At 36.6% G+C, this 24,243-nt stretch overlaps 1 protein-coding gene across 1 annotated transcript in view; it reads right to left on the bottom strand.

Moving 5' to 3' along the window:
- CC2D2B (coiled-coil and C2 domain containing 2B) overlaps positions 1-24,243 on the bottom strand; it is a 170,316-nt gene that overhangs the window by 22,075 nt on the left and 123,998 nt on the right. The window contains 7 exon segments of the mRNA XM_055093218.2: positions 1,707-1,805; positions 7,419-7,515; positions 15,467-15,576; positions 16,330-16,450; positions 18,939-19,109; positions 20,174-20,265; positions 23,293-23,385. Of these exon segments, the coding sequence (XP_054949193.1) occupies positions 1,707-1,805; positions 7,419-7,515; positions 15,467-15,576; positions 16,330-16,450; positions 18,939-19,109; positions 20,174-20,265; positions 23,293-23,385 (783 nt within the window).

Genomic DNA, 24,243 nt, shown 5'->3' with positions numbered 1-24,243 from the left:
ATGATTGTCCCACTGCATTCCAGCCTGGGCAACGCAGTGAGATGCTGTCTCAAAAAAATGCATAATAGCTAATAGTTACTGAGTGCTTACTAATGTGCAAGACCCTGTGCCAAGTGCTTGATATAGATCGTATCATTCAATGGAGTAGACACTGCCCTTATCTCCATTTCACAAATAAGCAAACTGAGGGTCAGAGAATTGAAGTATTTGTGCAAGATCACAAAAGTAATGAGTCAGTGGAGCCAGGATTACAACCCAGATGTGTCCACCTTTGAAGCCCACACTCGTACCTACCACTGTATCCTGCAGTCTGGCCTGAGACTGAGCAGTGTCCACAGGGACTTAAAAACATAGGAATCCCTGTAGCTGTACCTCCAACAATGTCTATTCCTATTGCCAGTCTTTGCAACACGTGCCGTCACGACTGCATGTGATTGCACATTGTGCAGGCACCTCTACTGTCCTCCCTGATATTCGTTCTTTCCCACTTCCTTACCAATAGCTTCAGTTGGTAACATGACAGCCAGGTAGTAGGAACAGAGAGTTCATTAACACTTTAATTGGTATAAGATGGCAGCCATTTATGTACTACTATGACACTGTACAGCGGTGACTTCGTGCCATTAATAAACAAGGCTTACAATCCTTGACAAGCAAAGGAGCTAGGATTTGTATATATTTTTTAAATGATTGTCTCTGAAATAAATCTGAGAGCACTGTTATCTCCTTGGAAATTGGGTGTCAGGACACATAGGCAGGAAGAAACCCATGATGGAAAAGCAGGGTAGCAAAAGGCAATCTAAATTAAGCCCTTATTTGCTTGACCAATTTGTCAAGCCCTTATTTTCTTGACAAATTCATCTTTAAGGACTTAATTCAAAAGTTATCGCCTATGTTAAGTTTTCTTTGATCTTTGATTCTCCTCCTTAGTCTCCTCTTAACTACCAAACTCTCTGAACCACTCCCCCGGCATTTCCACTTGCAACCCAGGAACAGTAAAGTACTCCCTACTGTATGTTCCCATGTACCTATCTCATACCTCTATTAAAGCACTACAGCATTATCACATTGTACTGAAATGTTAGTTTTATTCCACAGACAGTGGAATAAAATTTTCTACCTCAATGAGGTAGAAAATTCATTTCTGAATTTTCACATTTACAGTGTCTGGCATGGCGTCGAGATGTCAAGTGCCTTGCCTATCATCACTTAGTGAAGAAGTAACAGTGGAGTCTGGGCTGGGGCTTTTCTACTTTGCTAGTCATGTAGGCATTTTCCTGCTACATAATAAACCAACAGCAGAGCCCTCTGAGGGTCTCACAGAGACTAGTGCAAATCATAGGTCTTACCATTGTCAATAAACAGTGTTGACAAGCTGAAACTCCTGGTACCCATGATTACAAAGAAACACCATTAATCAGAATGTTTCATGAATCTGATCTTATAGAACTCTTATATGCAAATATAAATGTTGTTTTAAGACCTAAGACTAGTTTTCCTATTCTTTGTTAGTTAACACTCTAAAGAACTGTCCAGAGACAGTTCAAATCTTCAAACACTTCAAAAGCCCAGAACATTCTAATACAGGATCATCTTAACTGACCTACCAGCCTGCCAATCACAGAGTCTGATTCAAAGACAACAGAAAGTTTTTCTATGAGCCAGAGGTCAAAACTTAGAATGAGCAAAGAAGCATTTTCTCTTACCTCAGATTGTTGCAGAAGAGCAGAAAAAGGGAAGACAATGGATCCAAGCCAACTCTTTCTTATATATGAGTGACCACTACAGCTCTTGAGACAGTGATCCTATGAAAATAAATAATTTTTTATTACTTACTTAATATCATGTGATGAATAGTTTTATAAACTCACAGGTAAATATAAAAAGTCATTCTCTTTCTTTTAAAAAAGAAATCAAAAGGTAAATAGAAAAGATCTGTTTTTCTTGCTTTTTAATTTCTTTGAAAGATAACTATTTAAAGCAAAAATAATAGTCTGAGAGAAAATTATCTGTTGTGGAGTTTATGACTTGTGTAAAGTAGAATGTATGACAACACTAGCACAATGCAAGGAAGGGGAAATGGAGGCATTATATTATAGTATCCTGCTCTTACACTAAATGTGAAGTGGTACTGTATTATGTACAGATAGTCTGTGGCAAATTAAAGAGAATATTGTAAACCTGAGAGCAACAGTTAAGAAAACAAACAATTATAGCTAATAAGCCAATAGTGGAGATAAAATGAAATCATAAAAGTATTCCATCAATCCAAAAGAAGGCAGGAAAAAAGAATACAGAATAGTTGGGATAAGCAGAAAATAAATAGGAAGATGGTACACAGCCAGGTTAATAATTATACAAAATGTAAATGCTCATACATTCAAAGGCAGAGATTGTCAGAGTGGATTAAAAAGCAAGACTCAACTGTATGCTGTCTAGAGTAAACCCATTTTAAATATAAAGACACAGCTTAAAAGAAAATAAAAAGATATGTTATACAAACACTAATGAAAAGAAAGCCAAGTACTATATTTATAACAGTCAAACCATATTTAAAAACAAGAAATATAATCAGGAATAAAGAGAGATATTTTATACTGATACAGGAATCTATTCATCAAAAAGAAATATGTATGTAATATGTAATACATATCTAACATGTATGAACCTAGAAACAGAGTTGCAAAATACAGAGCTAAAAAACATGACATCAAAAGCAAGTTGATAAGTTTGACTTCATCGAAATTAAAAACCTTGCTCTTCAAAACACACTGCTAAGAAAATAAAAAGATAAACTACATATTGGGAGAAAATATCTGCAAATCATGTATCTGACAAAAGACTTGAATACAAAGAACTCCCAAAATTCAATAAGAAAATAACCCAATTTTAAAAATAGACAAAAGACTTGAACAGACACCTCACCAAAAAAGATATATAAATGGCAAATAAATATTTACATGGAAGGGTGCCTAACACCATTAGTCATTAGGAAATGCAAATTAGAGCTACAATGAGAAACCACCACACAACTATTAGAGTGGCTAAAGTTTAAAAGTTTGACCAAGTGTTTGTAAGAAAGTGAAAGAACTGGAAGTCTCCTACATTATTGGTGGGCATAAAAAGTGGTACAATCACTTTGGAAAACAGTTTAGCAGTTTCTTATTCATTTACCATCATATCCAGCTATTTTTATTTACTAAGAGAAATGAAAGCATTTGTCTATAAAAGGACTTTACACAAATGTTCATAGCAGCTTTATTTATAATAGTCAAAAAATGAAAACAACCTAAATGTCCATCAACAGGTGAATATATAAACAAGCAATGAAATGCATGTTTATCAATAGAATACTGCTATATAATAAAAAGAAATGAACTATTTGATAAAACTACAACATGAATGAATCTGAAAATAATTTTTCTGAGTAAAAGAAGCAAAACCAAAAAAAAAAAAAAGAACACATACCATAGGATTCCATTTTCGATAAAATTCTAGAAAATAGAAATGATAGTGACAGAACACAAATCACTGGTTGTGGGCAGGAGGTAGATAGGCCAACAGAGCAGGGGGATACTTTTGAGGGTAATGGATATGTTTATTATCTTAATTGTGATGCCAGTTTCATTGGTATATACATATATCAAAATGTCAAATTATACACTTTAAATATGTGCAGATTATTGCATGCTAATCATTCCTCAATAACACTATTTCCAAAATTAGAGGAAGTATTCATAGTAGGGAGAAGCAGGGATTAGGCATAAAAGGGATTGGCATTCACTACCACCACCACCCCTCCCATTGGCAGCACCCTATGATCTACTCCACTTTTGGCCACTTATATTTTTCATTTCATCAACCAAAGGCCAGAGAATCTAGGAAAAGTGAAAGAAAATAGCTGAAGTTTGAAAAAAGCTGCTAAAACCCTGATTCCTGCCTTTAGTTAATAACCACTGCTTTGGACATTAGGAGCCCTTCCAACTTTTTGCACTTAAGAAGTTACCCCATCCACTTACCAGACAATATGAGAAGTGTCTTTTAAATCCAGAGGCTAACCAGCAACAACAGAGCTGAGCAAGATGGACTGTGCTGCTCTAGTCTAAAAGGTAATAGGCACACTTAGGTAGCTTTGTAGGAATCAAGTCCTTGGAATTCTGACTGATGTGCTCTCAACTGCATTAATCTTTCCATCCTAAGTCCCAGGGATGCTGGAGGCTTCTTAGGTCTACCTTGCCTTAGGCTATTGATTATAGCTCTATCAAGGTTCACTTTAGAATTAGTTCCCTACATGGATGGAGCTGGAGGCCATTATCCTTAGCAAACTAACACAGGAAAAGAAAACCAAATACCACATGCTCTCACTTATAAGTGGGAGCTAAACGATGAGAACACATGGACACATAGAGAGGGATAACACACACTGGGGCCTATTGGAGTGTGGAGGGTGGGAGGTGGGAAAGGATCAGGAAAAATAGCTAATGGATACTAGGCTTAATACCTGGGTGATGAAATAATCTGTACAACAAACCCCTGTGACACAAGTTTACCTGTATAACAAACTTGCATGTGTACCCCTGAACTTCAAAGTCAAATAAAAATAAAAAGTATGTAAAATTAGTTCCTTATGCATCCTCTCTGAGAAGCAATGAAAGAATTTTAAGATCAACAATATGAATTATATATGAAGCAACCTTTAAGGAATCTATTAGTATGGGAACTGTATGTATCAAGTAATAAAAAGAAGACTTAATATCTGGAGCTATAATGTGTATGTGGTGAGTCTGCATATCCTGGTGTAAGTTGAAGCAGGGCCAGGCACTCTGATGGTTAAATGGTGGAAGAGGTGCTGCTATGATTGGACCATCTCTTTAAATAACTCATATAAATAAAACTCAGATATCTGTGTATTTAGTCTCTCAATCCCTTGTAAATCAAAGGAACCCCTTCATCTTTGTCCTGGAAGATAATTTCTTTGTGAGCAACATAGCTTGTCCAATGGGGTCCCTTATCTTGTCATCAGGAGAAACATCTTTGTATGTTAATTAGCAGTCATAGAGTTGGGACAGTGGCTTGACTAAATGAACCATGGACTAAAGGCTCAAATGTACAGCATGACTTCCACAAGGTAATAAAACTGAAATTTAAAATCAAAAGTTTACACAAAAGCCTTTCAAACATTTGAAAATGCGAAGATACAGTATTAGAAGACTGTTAGGCCAAGCAAGAAAATGTTTTATATATATATATATATATATATATATATATATATATATATATATATAACAAGCAAGAAATGTTATGTATATATATTATATAAATTCTATGTATATATTACATATATAAAATAAAAAATAAGTCACTAAATATAAAATACATAGCCTAAGATGTTTACCGAGATAAATTTATAGTCTCAGAATGTTTCTATTATTCATGAGAAGGCAAGAGATCAAACAAACTAGGCATTCAATACATTTGGCCAAAGTAAGTACAAAAATTGTAGTCCTGGAGGAATAGGGAGAAAAAAATAATTAAAATACAAGTGGAAATAAATGAATTAGAAAACCAAAAAAGTGAAAAGTAAAAACAATTTCAGTAGTTGGTTCTTTAAAGAATAGGCAAACATCTTCCAAATTAAATAATTTTAAAAAAAATTGAAAGACATGGTTGGATAAAGTTAGAAACCAGATGAGAGTAGATAATAGCAAGTCAAAAATTATGAGACTATGCTGAAAATTTATATGCTAATAAATTTTAAAATCTTGAAAATAACTATTTTTTTTAAAAAAGTATTTAAACCAATATCTGAGTTTTGGGTTAGTTTAAGGTCTTTCTGTGGCTACTGGGATTTTTGTTAGAGTTTCAGTTAACCTAAGTTTTAAATCTGGAGTATGCATGGGGCTTGCTCTGCCAGTTCCAAAGGCAGTTCAGTCCATTTCTTTCATGCCAAGCGTTAGAAATAGGCTACGTGTCTGTAAGAGTTCCAATTCTTCAGCTTTCTGCTAATACATAACTGAAGAAAGGGAGATCTGTGGGAAGTAAGAAAACAGTTGATAGCAGGAAGAAAATATACAGGAGGGGCACGGAGAAAAAAAGAGGAAAAATGAAACATTTCTAGACAAAATAATGTTCAGTGATAACTTAAAACCTTCTTTCAATTGTGTGGCTATCTCGGGGCTCAGCCTGGCTCTAGTCATTTAGAAGACAATGGAATGTTTTGGCCCATAGCTACCCTAAAACCTTGTCCATGAGAGGAGGACAAGAATGCAAGGCCCTTTCCTTTTTTAAAGAGCATGCCAATATTGTCACAAACAAGTCTGATACCTAAAGCATGTGGATCTCATTCCAATAACAACAATCTCACTCTAATAACAATGCAAAGCACTTTCAAGGGTTCAGTTGTTAATCAACTGCTATTCAATTCTGATCAAATTAGTCTTTGAGATAATTCACTTTTGAGAGAAAAAATTTGTTAGACATTCTTTTGGGTTTTCTAAGCTTTACCCGTTACCAATTTCGATCATCAAAACACTACTCAGTTTAACTCCTTGGAGAAAAGCTATCACCAAATTATTGCTCAATATTTTACCTTCAGCATTTATCATGGTTGATTTAAAGTTTCTTTAATAAGAATGTGTGTTGTATCTCCTGGAAAACTGGGTTGGAAAACATAGCCATTACGATTTGCAGTGTTTTTTACAGAAGGCTCGTTCCTGAAACTTACTCTTCAAGGTCTTGTTCAACTTCTCTGACATGGATCCCCAGGCCCTCCAGGTAGAATTAATTGCTCCTTCAGTAGCATTGCCATAGAATTTGGAAAACGTTTCTATTAAAGCATTTAATCTACATACCTTAAAAGAGTAGATACTATGGGTATGCATGTTTATATTTTTAGTAGCAAGTTCAATAGTGAGGAAACTAACGTTTATTTTGGAGCTTGCTAGGGTGCTGGGCATTGTGCTAGGAACTTTTACACATCTATGAGGATGACAGTAATTTTAGAAATTAGATTAAGTAGAACTGAGTTTTAGCCTTAGGAATAATTTGATCTCTTTTGCAGGAGTGGTATATTTTCTTTGATCAGATAATGAGATATATGTAACCTATTTCTGTTTATATTTCTGTATTGGCTACAGGAAGCTCACATTTAATTGTAATGTTCAATTGCAGAAACCTACTTCTCCCAAGTTCTTGATATATTTATTCCTCCTCCTCCTGTATGTGGTTTATGATCTCTGTTATTTTTGAACTGACTTGTTATATGTCTGATTTTATTGCAAATTGCCTCAAATCCTTTCAAGAAAATGTTGGATGTAGACATTGCATCTAAAAGCATATTTACAAACATGTTAGTAGACTTCATTCAGTTTGACCTTAGAATTATTTCAGCATTGGCTATTGTAATTATTCTACTTTACCTCATGTTTTTCAGTCATCATTTCATCAAAAATGTTGATATATATGTTATCTTTTATTTTAGATAAGCTTGAGAAGCTATAATCATGTCCTGGTGAGCTGCAAATAAGAAAAATATATTCAAATGCTTAATTTTCTCAAAATCGACTTATTTCCTAAGAGCACTATTCATAAAGAACTATAAAATTACCTGTGTTGTTTTCTTTTATGAAGTATAAACTAAGAAAAAGCTCTATGTTCTGAAGACTGGCTGCTACCTTTCATTAGAGCCAGCATGTGCTTTGTAATTTACATGTCTCTTAAGATGAAAAATAAAAATGTTTAAGTGTTGAACAGAAAGGCTTTCACTATAGCTATCAATTGCAAAGATTCTTTGGAGTATTGTCTAGATTTTTCAACTATCTTAAATTCTGCTAGTTTCTGCTAGTTGACACATAGAGATAAAATGCTCTTTTATTCCCAGTTAATAGATATGACTTTAAATACAGAATTTACGGCCCGGCACGGTGGCTCACGCCTGTAATCCCAGCACTTTGGGAGGCCGAGGCGGGTGGATCACCTGAGGTCAGGAGTTCGAGGCAAGCCTGGTACCATGGCGAAACCCTGTCTCTACTAAAAATACACACACACACACACACACACACACACACACACACACACACACAATTAGCCGGGCCTGGTGGCAGGCGGTTGTAATCCCAGCTACTCAGGAGGCTGAGGCAGGAGAATCGCTTGAACCCAGGAGGCGGAGGTTGCAGTGAGTCGAGATCACGCCACTGCACTCCAGCCTGGGTAACAAGAGCAGAACTCCATCTCAAAATAAATAAATACATAAATAAATAACAGAAATTATTCTCTTTCCCATGTTAATTTTCTCCAAGCAGAAACTGGGATAATGGAGTGCATTTAATTTTGCAAGCTGTCTGCTGATGGCATTCTTGATTAGGTACATTTTGGAGGTAGTTGAAAGGGTAGTGTATATCATGAGCAATGAACTTTCACTCTCAGCTCCAGTTTGTGCACTGAATCTCCATCAAACATTTAACAGTAATGGAAATCTCAATCCTGTACAATAGGTTACTTTACACAGAGAAACTGAAGCTCACAGAAGTTAAATAACTTACTCAAGGTAATGCCACCAGCAAATCACAGAGCCTGATCTGGACATAGCTTTTCTTCTTTTTAATATTTTTATTTAGTTTATTTCTATATATATATATATATATGTATACACACACACACATATATATATATATACACACACACACATATATATATATATATATATATATATTTTTTTTTTGAGACAGGGTCTATCTTTCCCAGGCTGATCTTGAACTCCTGGGCTCAAGTGATCCTCCTACCTCAGCTTCTCGAGTAGCTGGGCCTACAGGTTGTACCACCACACTTGGCTGGACCCGGTTCTAACAAACTCCAAAGACCAGGTCTTTTCATTATGCAGCTGCCACTGACATTACTTGTTGAATCTTGTTGCTTAAGGAAGCAACCACTATTTCAAAGGATCTTCAACAGCTTCTCTAACTTTCTGAAGCCTACAAGCAATGATGATTGAAAAATGCTAGTTGAGTTTAGAGAACAATTTTAAGTGGAAGTTTCCTTATATTTCCTAGTGATAAAATAACTAGCTGACTCCCCTACTTTGTTCCTCAAGGATTTCCTTTCATGTTGCCAGAATCTAAGAAAGGGCGGGGGAGGCAATATTTATTTACAACATTGCGCTAGCAGGAGAAAGGACAACTGTCATCCTTACAACATTTTTTAGCTTGTTAACTTAGTATATTCCTGACATCACTTAAGTCCTTCTGCATTATTTTGCATTCTGTATTCTGTTAAAATGTTCTTCAGATGTTACCATAATTCTTCCTCCAGAAAGGGCTCATGGAGCTAATTATTTAATATTATTTATTACTTATAAATATTATTTATTATGACTACTTATCCATTTGCTTGTGGTTTTTATTCACTAAAATGTCACAAGAAGAGGGGAGTTGGGGTCTTGTATCAGAGGCAACAAAAAGTAGTAGCTGGATGGTTTTGCCTTATCCAAAGCCTCTGATCCACTTGGTTGTACTCCACATTGTTCTTGGCCTATTTCACTGCTATAATTGCAAGGATGTAAACACTCCCAAGTCTTCTCATTAGTTCACTTATAAGTTTATGTATCTTATTGACTGTTTTATGTTCTCCTAAATTTATTTAATACAGTATATTTCTTCTAACTCTAATGTCTACATTAATATTCCAAATATTTGCAAACACACATGACCACACATTTTACATTTACAAACTTTTCAGACAAATACATTTTATATGTTAATTATTTAACTTGATATTATACAATATTATATAACAGATTTCCCTTTAAGTCAATAATTTCCTTCACACACAAAGAATAAATAGTTCAAGAAAGCAAGTGTTAGAAAACAAGGCAAAGTGAGAGGTACAAGATTCAGACAGGCAGCCAAATAACAAGAATATCTGTTTAGGAACTCTGGCCAACGACTCTGAAAATATAATTGAGCCTATGTTGAATCTGGAAGAACAAATTTGATTTCTGCTAATAGCAGAAGTTCCATAGTATCTAAGCTAACAAAATTCTAAGGTATGCTTCCTTATAGTTCCTCTACCCCTAATTGAAATAATGGCATAAACAGGGTCTCCCTTTCCTTGCAAATCCTGTTTAGGATCTGAAGCCTTTCACTTTCAGAAGGGGTGGCTGGGATGTGAATGTTTATATAGCCTCCAAGATGTCATCACATATATGCAAGTGATTATGTCGGTTCTTCTGAGTTCCTTTAGCCTTTGTTAGTGGGGTTATATATTAACATAGGCTTCAGATAAAGCATAGAAATCCTATAAAATCATATAAACGATGAAAACATGAAATATAAAATATTCGTAGGAAATTATAGAAAATAAATTATAAAAAAATATAAAATGATGGCTAATCCACGACAATCCTGCTCTATGTGTATGAATAAGAAGTCAATTTTCCCACCTTTCAAAATAAAAAGAAACATATTATTTGAAAAAATGTTTAGATGTTTAATAGCTACACATACCTGCTCATGAGAGAAATTTATACCCAGCAGTAAAGCATAGCAATACTAAAAGAAGTGGCAATGGAATTAGATCCATTTTACTGGGTCTGTGTGTGTGTGTATGTGTGTGTTCCTAAACACCACATAAAGGATTATTCTAGTCTATATCTGTTTTATTCCTTCTTGGTAGCAAGCAGGAACATAGGTGTATATTTCTTTTTGGATTTAAAAATCTGATTTATTAACTATTTTAATTAAAAATACTTTTATATACAGGAATATTATTGAAAAAGATATCCTCACTCATTCTTCAGAAAATGCAATGGTCTAAAATTTTAATGCAAGTTGACATATGTTCTAAAGTAAGGAAAGTAAAGGAAGACCACTATTTATTAAAGAAGATTTTTTTAAAAGGACATACCATAAAGGAAAGGACTGGTACAGTTTAAAACTTCTTTTCATCAAAATGCATCATAAAGAAAATGAAAAGTCAAGCCATTAGGGAAAGATAGTTTTAACACATATAACTGACAAAGGGCTGGTATCCATAATATATAGAGAATTGCTTTAAAAAAAATAAAGACAGGCCGGGCACGGTGGCTCACACCTGTAATCCCAGCACTTTGGGAGGCCAAGGCGGGAGGATCATGAGGTCAGGAGATCAATACCATCCTGACTAACATGGTGAAACCCTGTCTCTATCAAAAATACAAATAAATTAGCTGGGCATGGTGGCAGGCACCTGTAGTCCCAGCTACTCGGGAGGCTGAGGCAGGAGAATGGTTCGAACCTGGGAGGCAGAGCTTGCAGTGAGCCCAGATCGTGCCACTGCACTCCAGCCTGGGCGACAGAGCAAGACTCCGCCTCAAAGATAAATATATAAATACATTTTATTTATTTATTTATTATAAATAAATAAAGACAGACAAAACAATAGAAAAATAGAGAAAAGTATCCTTTCGGCTGGAGCAGCCATCTTCCAGTAATTCGCCAAAATGATGAACGCAAAGGAAAAGAAGAAAGGCACCTGATGTATGTTCTCTAGGCCTTTTAGAAAACATGGAGTTGTTCCTTTGGCCATGTATATGCGAATCTATAAGAAAGGTGATATTGTAGACATCAAGAGAATGGATATTGTTTAAAAAGGAATGCCCACAGGTGTTACCATGGCAAAACTGGAAGAGTCTACAATGTTACCCAACATGCTGTTGGCATTGTTGTAAACAAAGAAGGGCAAGATTCTTGCCAAGAGAATTAATGTGTGTATTGAGCACATAAGCGCTCTAAGAGCTGAGATAGCTTCCCGAAACACGTGAAGGAAAATGATCAGAAAAAGAAGCCAGAGAGAAAGGTACCTGGGTTCAACTGAAGCGCCAGCCTGCTTCACCCAGAGAAGCACCCTTTGTGAGACCCAATGGGAAGGAGCCTGAGCTGCTGGAACCTACTCCCTATAAAGTCATGGCATAATTGGTGTTAAAAAAAAAAAAAAAAGACCTCTGGACTGTAAAAATGTTTCTCTTCATTGAGAAGAAGTGTGGTGTCCTCTCTCTCAAATAAATATTTAAAGCAAATTTTAATTGTGTCCTAATGCATTATATAATGTCTTTACTAGTCAAATTTAATGTATTTCTTGCTTAGATGTGAGGTGGCTTATTGTGCAACAAATTACTCAATTGGTTAGAAAACAGTCAGATATTATTTATGAAATATTTGTACTGGTTTGAAGATAGTCCCTCTAAATCATCATGGAAGAAATAAAATAATTTCCAAAAAGAAAAAAAAAAGAAAAATAGACAAAAGTAATGAAAGGTCATTTCACAGAAAAGAAAATACCAATGACCAATGAACCTATGGAAAGAAGCTCAATGTGGATAAATAAGTAAACTGTGATACATCCATATAATAGAATATTATGCAGGGGTAAAAAGAAGTAAGCAATCAAGCTGTAAAAAGACATGGAGAAAACTTGACAGGCATGTTTTTCATGGAAGAAAGCCAATCTGAAATGGCTCCATACTGTATGATTCCAACTATATGACTATGATGGCTAATTTTATGTGTCAACTGGGCTGAGCCACAGTTTCTAGATATTTGGTCAAACATTATTCTAGATGTTTCTCTGAAGGTTTTTTTGTTTGTTTTTTGTTTTTTTCTTTGAGACGGAGTCTCCTTCTGTCGCCCAGGCTGGAGTGCAGTGGCGCGATCTCTGTTCACTGCAACCTCCTCCTCCTGAGTTCAAGCGATTCTCCTGCCTCAGCCTCCCAAGTAGCTGGGATTACAGGCATCCACCAGCACAGCTCACCATCTTGGCCAGGCTGGTCTCAAACTCTTGACCTCTAGTGATCCACCCGCCTCGACCTCCCAAAGTGCTGGGATTACAGATGTGAGCCACTGCACCTGGCCTCTGAAGGTATTTTTTAGGTACAGTTTAAGCCAGTTGACTTTGAGTAAAGCAGATCACCCTCCATAATAAGGGTGGACCTTATCCAATCAGTTGAAGGCCTTAATAGACAAAAGACTGACCTCCCCTGTGGAAGAGGGAATTCTGCCAGCAGATTTCCTTCAGACTTAAACTGCAACTCTTTCCCAAGTCTCCAGCTTGCCATCCTACCCTGCACATTGTGGACTTGCCAGCCTCCACAATCATGTGATCCAATTCCTTAAAATAAAATTCTCTCTCTCTCTCTCTCTCTCTGTCTACATCCTATTGTTTCTGTTTCTCTGGAGAACCTTGATGTACACAATGACATTCTTTAAAAGGCAAAACTGCGAAGGCAGTAAAAAGATCAGTGGTTGGCAAGGTTCCAGGGGGAGGGAGGGATGAATAGACAGAGCACACAGGATGTTTAGGGGAGTGTAACCATTCTGTGTGATACTATAATGGTAGATACATGTCACTGTACATTTGTCAAAACCTATAGAATGTACAACACCAAGAGTAAACCCTAACGTTAAATATGGACTATGGTTGATAATGATGTATCAGTGTTGGCTCATTGATTGTACCAAATATCACACAAAGCAGATGTTGATGCTGAGGGAGCTGTGTGTGTGCTGTGGTGAGGGCGTTTGTGGGAACTCTGTACTTCCCATCCAATTTTCTTGTGAGCCTAAAATTGCTCTAAAAATAAAGTCTCTTAATTTAAAAAAAATTGAAAAAAAACTGCCTCTTTAAAAAGAAATTATAAATTAAACCACAATGAGAATATAATTTTAGATCCACCATATTGAGAAAAATAATTTTTAAAACACAAAATATTATGAAGACATGGCACAAAAGGAAATTGTATATACTGCTGTTGGGAGTGTATATTGATATAATCACTTTAGAAAAGAGTTTGGCATTGTCCAGTAAAGTTGAAGCTGACTTCAGCTACAACCTAGCAATTCCACTTTTGAACACATATCCTAGAAAACAGGTTCTCAAAGTGTCACGTGACTAGTAGCATTAGAACCACCGGGAACTTGCTAAAGATGGAATTATCAGACCCTACCCCAGACCTACTGAATTAGAAACTACAGAAGTGGGCTTACCAATCTGTTTTAAGAAGCAGGCCAGGTGTGGTGGCTCATGCCTGTAATCCCAGCACTCTGGGAGGCCAGGCAGGAGGATCATTTGAGCCCAGGAGTTTGACACCAGCCTGGGCAACATAGTGAGACCCTAGTGCTACAAAAATAAAAATAAATTAGCTGGGTGTGGTGGTACATTCCTGTAGTCTCGGCTACTTGGGAGGCTGAGGCAGGAGAATCACTTAAGCCCAGGAGTTTGAGGCAGTGAGCTATGATTATACAACTGCACTTCAGCCTGGGCAACAGAGTGAGATCCTGTCCTAATTAAAAAAAAAAGCTGTCTAGATGATTTGAATACATAAAAAGGTCTGAGAGCCACTGTCTTAAAAAGAAACTCTTGCACATGTGCTCCAGAAGACAAGTACAAGAATGTTCAAAGCAATATTGCTTGTAATGGCAAAAATTAGAAAAAAGACCAATGTTCATCAACAGAAGAAAGTATAAATAAATTATGGCATTTTTATACAACAGAATACAATATAGAAGTAAAAATAAAAAAATAACAATGTCTTAGTTCATTTTGTGCTGCCATAACAGAGTATCTGAGACTAGGTAATTTATAAAGAACAGAAATTTATTTCCTACAATTATGGAGGCTGCAAAGTTCAAAATCAAGACGTCAGCATCTGGTGTCTAGTGAGGGCCTTCTTGCTGTGTCTTCACATAGTGGAAGGTGGAAGGGAAAAAGGAGACAAATGCTGTGTCCTCACATGGCGGAAGAGTAGAAGAAAGTGAACCCACACTGCAAGCCCTTTTTATAATGACATTAATCTATTCATAAGGGTGGAGCTCTCATGGCCTCAAACACCTCCCATTAGGCCTCACTTCCCAACATTGGGAGTTAAGTTTTCAACACATGAATTCTGGGGAGCACATTTAGACCACAGCAAACAGCTACAAGCATGAACATGGATGAATCTTTCAAAATAAGTAAAGAAACAAGATTACAGAAGAATAAACAAATATAACTCAATTTATATAAAGTTGAAAACATACATAAGTAAATAATACATACTTAGGGATGAATACCTATGAAGTAAAGTCATACAGGAGAGAAAGAATGATAAACACAAATTCATGGTTATTACCTCTGGGGAGAAAGAAAGAAGATGACGTTAGGTAATGGCACAAAGGGCCTTCTAAGGTGTTGGTAATATTACATGTTTTTAAGCTGGATGGTAAATACATAGATATTCATTTTATTACTTTTCTTTAGAACTTATGTTTATATATACATATAGATTATATATTATGCTATACAGTATACATTATGTATTAGTTTATGTGCATGAAATATTTCAAAATTTAAAAGCTTAAATAAAGCCTATTTCAATAATTATTTTCAATAAGTGGCTCAAGAAAATAATTTTATTATTGCTCTCTTTTTAGGAGCTATGGAAAAATGAACTCCAACTTACACAAAATCTACTTTAATTTCTTCATTCCAGCATGGATGAGATCCACTTGCTGTATTGGTTTTGTATACAGTGTGCTGGAAAGAAACTTCCACGAATGGATGTACAGTATCCTGAAACACATAATAAACATTGACTAGATTTTGAAATACTGTATATAGTCGATAAAGGTAGAGGCCTAGGAAATTACTTGGCAAATGTATGGCTTAAGTTTTCTAGTTTTTCAAATGACCATTATTTATTTATTTATTGAATAAACATCTACTGGGTCTATTCTATATCAGGTACTTTTCTAGGATCTAAAGATAAACAGAACTTTCTCTTAAGGATTTTAAAGTCTATCAGGGGAAAATATACAGGTAAACAAACAAGTGCAATGAAATGTGAGAAATAAGAGAAACATCTTTAAGGTATGAAAATTATTCAGGAAAAGTAATGATTAACTTTTGGGGGTGACAATAAGGAGAGCATCATGGAGAAAACATTGCTTGAGCGTGTGCTTTGAAACTTTAAGTCATAGTTCCTTTGGACAATAACATGGATATGCGTCGAGGCCATTCCAGGCAAAGGAAACAACTAGCAGAGGCCTCGTAGAACAAGGAGTAGCATGATATGCCTATGGGATAGAAAGAGATGAGGCTGATTGTAGGCATGGGCCAGATGCCTGAAGATTTTGTAGCCATTTTAAGGAGCTTATACCTTATCATATAGACCCTGAGAGCAGGGAATGAAATAGTTAGAATTACATTTTATAAAGGCCACCTTTACTGTGTCATGGAAAATAAACTGGAAGCCAAAGAAAATATAGATGGAGAGATGAAATAAGAGTCAATTGTAATTCAGAACAAACATAATCAATATTATACTTTATAGAAGTGTTAAATACTTATCTCATGTAAGGTCTCATCTGAGGCTACTGATTTGATTGTTTCTCTATGTCTGAGGCAAGATATAGATGATTTCGAACAAGTAGGCATATCCAAGGCTCTTCAGGAAAAACAATAGAGAGACATACACCTTAATTAGTTTTAATATTAGTTTTGGTAGGAGTGGGTGGGTTTTTCCTGTGCTTATGAAGATATATAAGTCAGTTTCTCTGGTTCTTACTGAGTTTGCTTTGAATTGTCTTATCATGTGTGGTTACAGCTAAACATTTGATAATTACTACTCTGGAAGCGCAACTCCTAAATATTGAACTATGGATTAGATCTCGTCTATGATAAAATATTCACAGGTATTCAGAAAAAGGGGAAGAAAAGGCAAGTTATTCACGATGGATGTCAATTAAAATATATATTGTGGGTGGAGGATTACCCAGGTGCCGAGGCAAGAGACTGAAGGCACAAACTGTTGCAGTGTAATAAGGAAAATAGTTAAAATAAGAATAGTTATAATACAGATTAGATATAGAGATGATCATGGACATTATCAGTCATTAGTATAAACATTATTAATCATTAGCTTTTAATATTACTCTTTTTGTATTACTAATATAACCAAGGAATAACCGGCGGGTATAGGGTCAGATGCTGAAGGGACATTGTGAGAAGTGACCTAGAAAGGAAGAGGTGAGCCCTCTGTCACACCCGCATAAGGGCCGCTTGAGGGCTCCTTGGTCAAGCGGTAACGCCAGTGCCTGGGAAGGCACCCGTTACTTAGCAGACCGTGAAAGGAGTCTCCTTTCCTTGGAGGAGTCAGGGAACACTCTGCTCTACCAGCTTCTTGTGGAAGGCTGGATATTATCCAGGCCTGCCTGCAGTCATCCGGAGGCCTAAACCCCTCCCTGTGGCACTGTGCTTCAATGGTCACGCTCCTTGTCCACTTTCATGTTCCTCCCGTACTCCTGGTTCCTCTTTGAAGTTCTTAGAAGATAGCGGTAGAAGAAATAGTGAAAGTCTTAAAGTCTTTGATCTTTCTTACAAGTGCATAGAAGAAAACACTGATGTATGCTGCCTTCCCTGTCTGCTTTGGCTACCTAAAAAGGAAGGGCCCCCTGTCCCATGATCAGGTGACTTGCTTGACCTTATAATCACTTGGACGACTCACCCTCCTTACCCTGCCCCCTTTCTTGTATGCAATGAATATCAGTGCGCCCAGCCATTCGAGGCCACCACCGGTCTCCGCATCTTGGTGGTAGTGGTCCCCTGAGCCCAGCGGTTTTCTCTTTATCTCTTTGTCTTGTGTCTTTATTTCTTACTATCTCTCGTCTCTGCACACAGGGAGAATCCCTGCTAAGCCCCGTAGGGCTGGACTGTACTATATATATATATACACACACATACACATTCTCTCTCTCTCTCTCTATATATATACACACACTCTCTCTCTCTCTATATATATATATACACTCTTTATATATACACGCTATATATATTCTCTCTATATATATACACTCTATATATATACACACTCTATATATATATGACAAGTTATACTTTAAGAATATATCCCTCCTACTTTTTTGGTGTTACAATATTCCTTTTTTTTTTTTTAGCAGCATGATGCTTATAGAAAATGGTGGTGATTTTATATGTCTTTATTTCACAAAACAGTCTTTGAAATATGCATTTGTTTTGAGCATACTTAATTCTTTTAGATGAACAAGGCTGTAATTTGTAAGACACTGGCAAAACCTTTAAGAGATGTTAACTATAGATTAGTAGCCAGTAAGCAAAGCATTTGTTTTTCATAGGAAGAATTCATGAGCTGTGGTAGGCATAAATGTAAGCAAGCAGGACACATGTATTGAACACAGACAGAGGGGAATGCCTAACATTCTTAAGGCATTTGGGTATAAATATTAGTAATATATAAATCATACTGACACTACATATATGAGACACTAAATATCCAGGATACACTAAATACATGTGGGCACTTAATATTCATGATGCTGTACTTTGCCCACCCACTAGTGATGTCCACTCTGGCCCCATGTATCCTCTGCCCCCAAAACACAAATAAAACCCAATGGGGCACATACAATTTGTAGATGTTACCTAAAAATAACAGGTCTAAAACAGAGCAGGGTGTAACTGTAGCAATTCTGATTTTACACACCATTCCACATTTGCTTCACAGCTTTCCTGGGGCATTTTCTCCACCTTTCTGCTTCCAGTACTGAGAGAGTCAGTGGCATGGAATAGGGCAGTTGGCAGCAGAAGCTTCAGAATTTTCACAACAGGGAATAGAGACAAAGGAATTTACTTGATACAGTATGAGAAGGTGAGCATGCAGCCAATACCCTCAAAATATACATGTTAAAGTTACTCTGGGAATCTCGAACCTCAGAAAACTCTTAATACATGGCATTGACAGTAGGTATGACTATGCAAATGAAGATTTCAATTTTCATTCATTTTATGTATATGGAGCATTAACAAAGTGCAAAGGTTTACAAATAGAACAGCATGGAGAATTCTCACACTTAAAATAGACCTTTTGCAACTCTAAAAATTGGGGCATATTGCCTTACCCATTAATTGTTGTTTTTCTGGTAGGAATATTATAGGCCCTCACTATTCGGACAAGAATCTTAATATCTCCGTCAGAGATCGCCTGCGCTGTGACTTTTTTCCTTTCTTTCCTCTGAGGTTTTAACTTTCTCCGTGGTTCAACAAACTTACAAACTGCATCTGTCAATTGGCTAACGGGTAAAAAATGATCATTAGCCTCATTTACGTTTTCTTGGTTTTAAAAGATAACAGTCTTTTGAGTAATTGAAATGAGACCATTATTCTAAACCATATTCTCTGCATTATGGAGGGGAGACAGAATTGTCTTAAACTCAAGGAGAAATATTTTTCTTAGCATAGGAAGGAAGAGATGCTATGTTCCTTCATGTTGAGAGAGACTGTGATTGCTCCTTGCCCCTTGGGTACATGGTCCAAACAGATACGTGGACATGGAGAGGTAAAGCCATGAAACATGATGATCTTTTGGAAGATTATTCATTGTTCAGGAATCATTCTCTTGAAAGTGCCTGAATATTAACATTTTATCCATGGCTCTGAAACTAGAATTAGTTATATATGCCGCCAACCCAGGCAACACAAATCCATAGAATTATAGTTTTATGGTCACACTCATTTTCCCCTCAAGGACTGAAAAGTAAAACACAATAGAGTTCAGCATCCTAAACCCGTTAAAACCTTACTGATCATTCCAGGAGTCTGCATGTGGCCTCCAGGGAGTTTTCCCAGAGACAGCCCTGTTCCTACCCTTAGTTCACAGATAGGACAGTATGAGAATTGAGTTACTTCAGCAAACGCTCCCCCAACTGCTGCCTGTGGATCTCAGTACCTTTGTACAGCTGAGGATTCTCTGTTTTGCAAAGGGGTGATTACAGGCTTAGCATGGTGCTAGCAGCAACAACTTTTCCTATAGCAGTCTCAGGACAGGAAATCTTATGGCAAAACTAATTTGGGACAAAGGTGTTTCTTTTATTTTTCTTTCTTGCCCTGAAACCTGTCTAAGGAGAGGGCAAAAAACTGCCCCCAAATACTATATAATTGAAAATATATCATGTAGAGATCCCAAAATGCAACTTTAAATTGACCAAATATTTTAAATCATTATATTTCATGTTATGATCTGAAACCACATCTTTTGACATATGGCTTAATTAAAATAAAAATAGAGAACTTAGAGGATTTTAAAGATATTATCTTAAAGGTTTATATTTCATACTTAATAGTTTTTAGCAATTACCTTGTAGATACAATTTCTTCATAATCATTCACAATATCTGACAAGTTACATTTGCTAATTTTAACAATTCTCTTCATTATCAACCTTCTCACCTAAAAAAAGTTTAGAATTTAATAAAAAATGTATTGTTTATATTTTAAGGTTAAGTATTTACAATGCTACCGGTGCCAGTATATTTTACTCCTAATTTTTGCAGGCAATGAATGGAGTAGGAGATTAGACAAGTGAAAATACTCTTCTGTTTGCTGCCATTATTAAAGTAATTTCCAACTTTGACACTGTCACACCAAAGCTAGTTTATTTCCACTTTTTTTTGTCTTTCTACATCCAGTTCATCTCATCCTAAACTCTTTGCTCTCTTATTTTTTTCATCTAACTCACAGTGTATGTGGCCAGAACTAGTTTTCACCAAAGGAGACAATTGCCCTGTGAATCCACTTCTACAATAGCCACTAGTAATGGATATGAGTCTTGATCTACAAACCCAAGGAATTTTGATCCCATTTCTGTATTTCCTTCGAGTCAATCCTATTCTGACTTTAAGACCTCATTCTGGCAGCCTGGCAAGAAAGTCAGTGCTTGAAGGAAGCCATCTCCCTCTTCCTACTTGGAGAACCCACAGATCTTAGTTCCTCCAAGGACTCTGAACATCTCCTTTTTAGTCTGAGGAAATCCTTCCCTTTCTCCTCTTACCCTGTCTTTAGTTTTTCAGATATGAAGCCAGGCAGAAGCATGTCTGGAGGCAATTTTCTGCTTTCTGTCCTGTCAAAGATCATTCTGGAGACAATGTAATCGAGACCCTAGTTGTCTTCTTGAAGCGGGTAGGGAAATGGAGTGGTGAGAGATGAATGGGAAAAACATAACTCCTAAAAATTATCCTGCCACACGGACAACAAATTGTTTCCCTTGAAGGTGAACAAGACCCCGGTGGCCCCTTCACTGGCCACTCTCTCTCTTCTCCCACTTTCCCTTGGCACGATGCAGGCTGAGCTCCTGGCTGTTCCTCCCACGGGCCAGGTGTGCTTCTACGCCGAGTTTTCTACGCTGGGTTCCATCAGCCTAGAATATTCTTTCCCTAAACTTCCACGGCTAACTTTCTTGTCTCCTTTAGGTCTTTTGCAGAAATGTTACCTTCTTACCGGATTCTTTGACCACTTCTATTTAAAATTGTGCCCTTACTCACCCCAACCCCTCCCCTCCACCCAGAACTCCTGTTCTCTCTTCCTACTTTATTTTTCATAGCACCTTTCACTCTGTAACATACTAATAATGTGTTTCCAATTATCTGACTTATAGAATATATACTCAAGGAGCTCAGGGATTATAATAGGTGCTCAATAAATATTTCTTGAATAAATTAATGAAATGGACAGATTGAAGAGATGTGCTACCCTCTTAGAGAAAACGTTTCAGTAAAAACTTTAGTAATATTTGAGACTACTGGGACCTCATTCTGTACTGCTGTAATCCTGGCCTCAGCCATCACTGACGCCAGTAACACAGCAGGAAATGTAATGCACATAACTCACAGTTCCATGAGTTCCTCTCATAGAAGGATTTAGGTACCTATGGCCGTAATAGGCCTCCAGAAGCAAACTTTTCCAGTATCTTTGATTATAGTAATTATCCCATGAAACTACCAAACCTGTAGTTTCATTTTATTTTATTTTTCAAACCTGTAGTTTTAAACTGTCCTCAGCAAAGAAGTCTTCACAAGGAGTTAAAATCTAAACACAAAATGTTTGGAAAGTGCCTTTCCGGGATTCCTGTATGAAGTTCAAGCATACTCAGATACTTGCTCTCTTACATCCTTCCTAACCCTCTGCTACCCTCCCTCCTGGGCTTCTCCTTACATAAAAAAGAAGAAACAGGATAAGGAGGATATGTGTTCTCTTTTCTTATAAGCAAGAACACTTCTTTATTTCCCGAGACCACAAACTCACTATTAAAGCACATCCCAACTTAAAACATACAGCAAGCTAGTAAAGAAGGAAGAGAGGCAGGGGATGAGTGGGAAAAACAGCTGCCAGTGATAAAGGGGGCTGTCTCATGCCTGGGAGAGCTACAGCGGTCCACATTCCATCTCACAGTCATGGTGTACGAACTAGAAGAACACTTGTGGTTTGATCTCATTTGCCCCTCACATTGGATGTAAAGCAAAGCAAGCATTAATATTGTCTGTTTTTGTAAAAAATAAAGTGGGACTCAGTGATTTGGTTACTTGCCAGTGACACACAGAGTAGTAAGAACAGGTCTTCAGACACCTGCCTGGGGCTCTACTAGCTATACATGGTTGCCTCTCACCTGTCCCCATGAGGGATCTGGAATGTATCTCTTAGATCTTTCCATAGCTTTCCTTGCTTCTTTTCAAATTACCCTGCAAGGCTGCACTGGTGCTCTACAGCAAAGAAGATGTAGGTGGGTAAGAGTCTACTTTTGTAGGAGTTGTAGAAACCACCTCAACTCCCATCCTTTAATTCATTAATTTCTCAAACATTTATCAGCATTTTCTCAGTGTAAGATACTATGCTAGGCACTAAGGATCTGTAGATGTCGCCCCTGCACTAAGCTTCTAAGTCTAGTGGCATGATGAGGGGTTGATAGAAATCAGGCATGAAATCCAGTGAAGGATTCCACTCAAACCTGGTTAAGACTCTGCTAGAGTGTTTTGTAAATATTCACTATTTGGCTTTGTTTCAAAGCATATCTATTTTTCTAATACTGTCTGTGTGCCTCTGGTAGCTCCTTCATCCCTTCATCTCCTGAATTGCTATAGTCCTTGACATCATGAGGCACCAGTAAATATGAGTTCTGGCAAAATGCTGGGGTATCTCTCAAGGTGAACTTTTAGAGTCAAAGAAGAGATGGGAAGTCTTTAAAATTTATGTTTAAACAGAAGAGGTTGGGATGTGCTTTAATAATGAGTTCACTGTCAATGAAGTAACCTAACTCTCAAAAAGAGGTCTGAAAAGAACAGAAAACTCCTCAGTGATCTGAAAGAGGTGACGAGTGAGTGGATTCGTCCATCTGACTCTCTGGAAGGACTATAATACCATGGATCTAGCAGACCAGTTTTCACAAAAACAAAGGCAAATATATTGATAATACTGTGTTGTTACCTTTTTCAGAAAATTGGCAGAATTAATCCTTTGTGCTGTAATAGAATTTACATCTGAAATGGATACCTCCTTCTCTTTCTGACTTTCATACTCCTAAATACAGAATTGTTAGTTTCACTTCTTGAATGTAACAAAGAGTTCACATATGACACATTGCAATAAATATCACTAGTCACTTCAGTCCATGTGTAAGACACTGGAAACATTCTGAGACTGACAGAAGAAAACATTTCTTTTAGATTCTCCCACTGAGGATAGGCTAAAAACCAGTTTCTAACTATATTCTGTTTGGGTCTAGATTGAAGTCCATTCATCTTTTAAATTAGAGTAATGATTAAGAACAAGATTTGTGACTGAGAAAATGATTTTTTTAAAAAGTGAAGAGGATTGAGAAAAGATTCTTCATGTATGCATTTGCCCTGTATCACTAAAAACAAAATAAGTGGTTAAGAGCATGGGCAGTGGAAGCAGACAGTCCTAGGTTCAAGTTGGCCCTGGCATTTACTAACTGTGTGGTTTGGAAAAGTTGATTAACTGCTCCAGACCCCACTTTCCTCTTCAATAATAATAATAATACCTCTGTCACAAGATTGTTTGTGAGACTTAATTGAAATAATATCTGTAAAGTGCCTGGCATATACTAAGTAGTTAATGTGTGTTGACTATAATAAATAATTTTAATATTACATATATAGTCAGTATAAGATTGTCAGGATGCTTCATCTAAATAAAGTAAATTTGCATTTGTTATTTATGCATTTTCCGTATTATATATCCCCAATGCACTTGGAAATGATTTTATATTATAGATATTATTAAAGACTATACAAAAATAATGAAGTAAATACTTTAGAATCTTCAGCCATGAAACAACGCATGCTTATTATCTGAAGGTAAGTTACTTGTCCTTCTAATTATCCATAAGAAATCCTGAAATTAATTCTTTTGCAA

The sequence above is a fragment of the Pan paniscus genome, chromosome 8 (genome assembly GCF_029289425.2).
Source record: "Pan paniscus chromosome 8, NHGRI_mPanPan1-v2.0_pri, whole genome shotgun sequence".
NCBI lineage: Eukaryota > Metazoa > Chordata > Mammalia > Primates > Hominidae > Pan > Pan paniscus.
The sequence above is the reverse complement of the archived record's forward strand: the minus strand, read 5'-3'. Positions and strand labels throughout refer to the sequence as shown.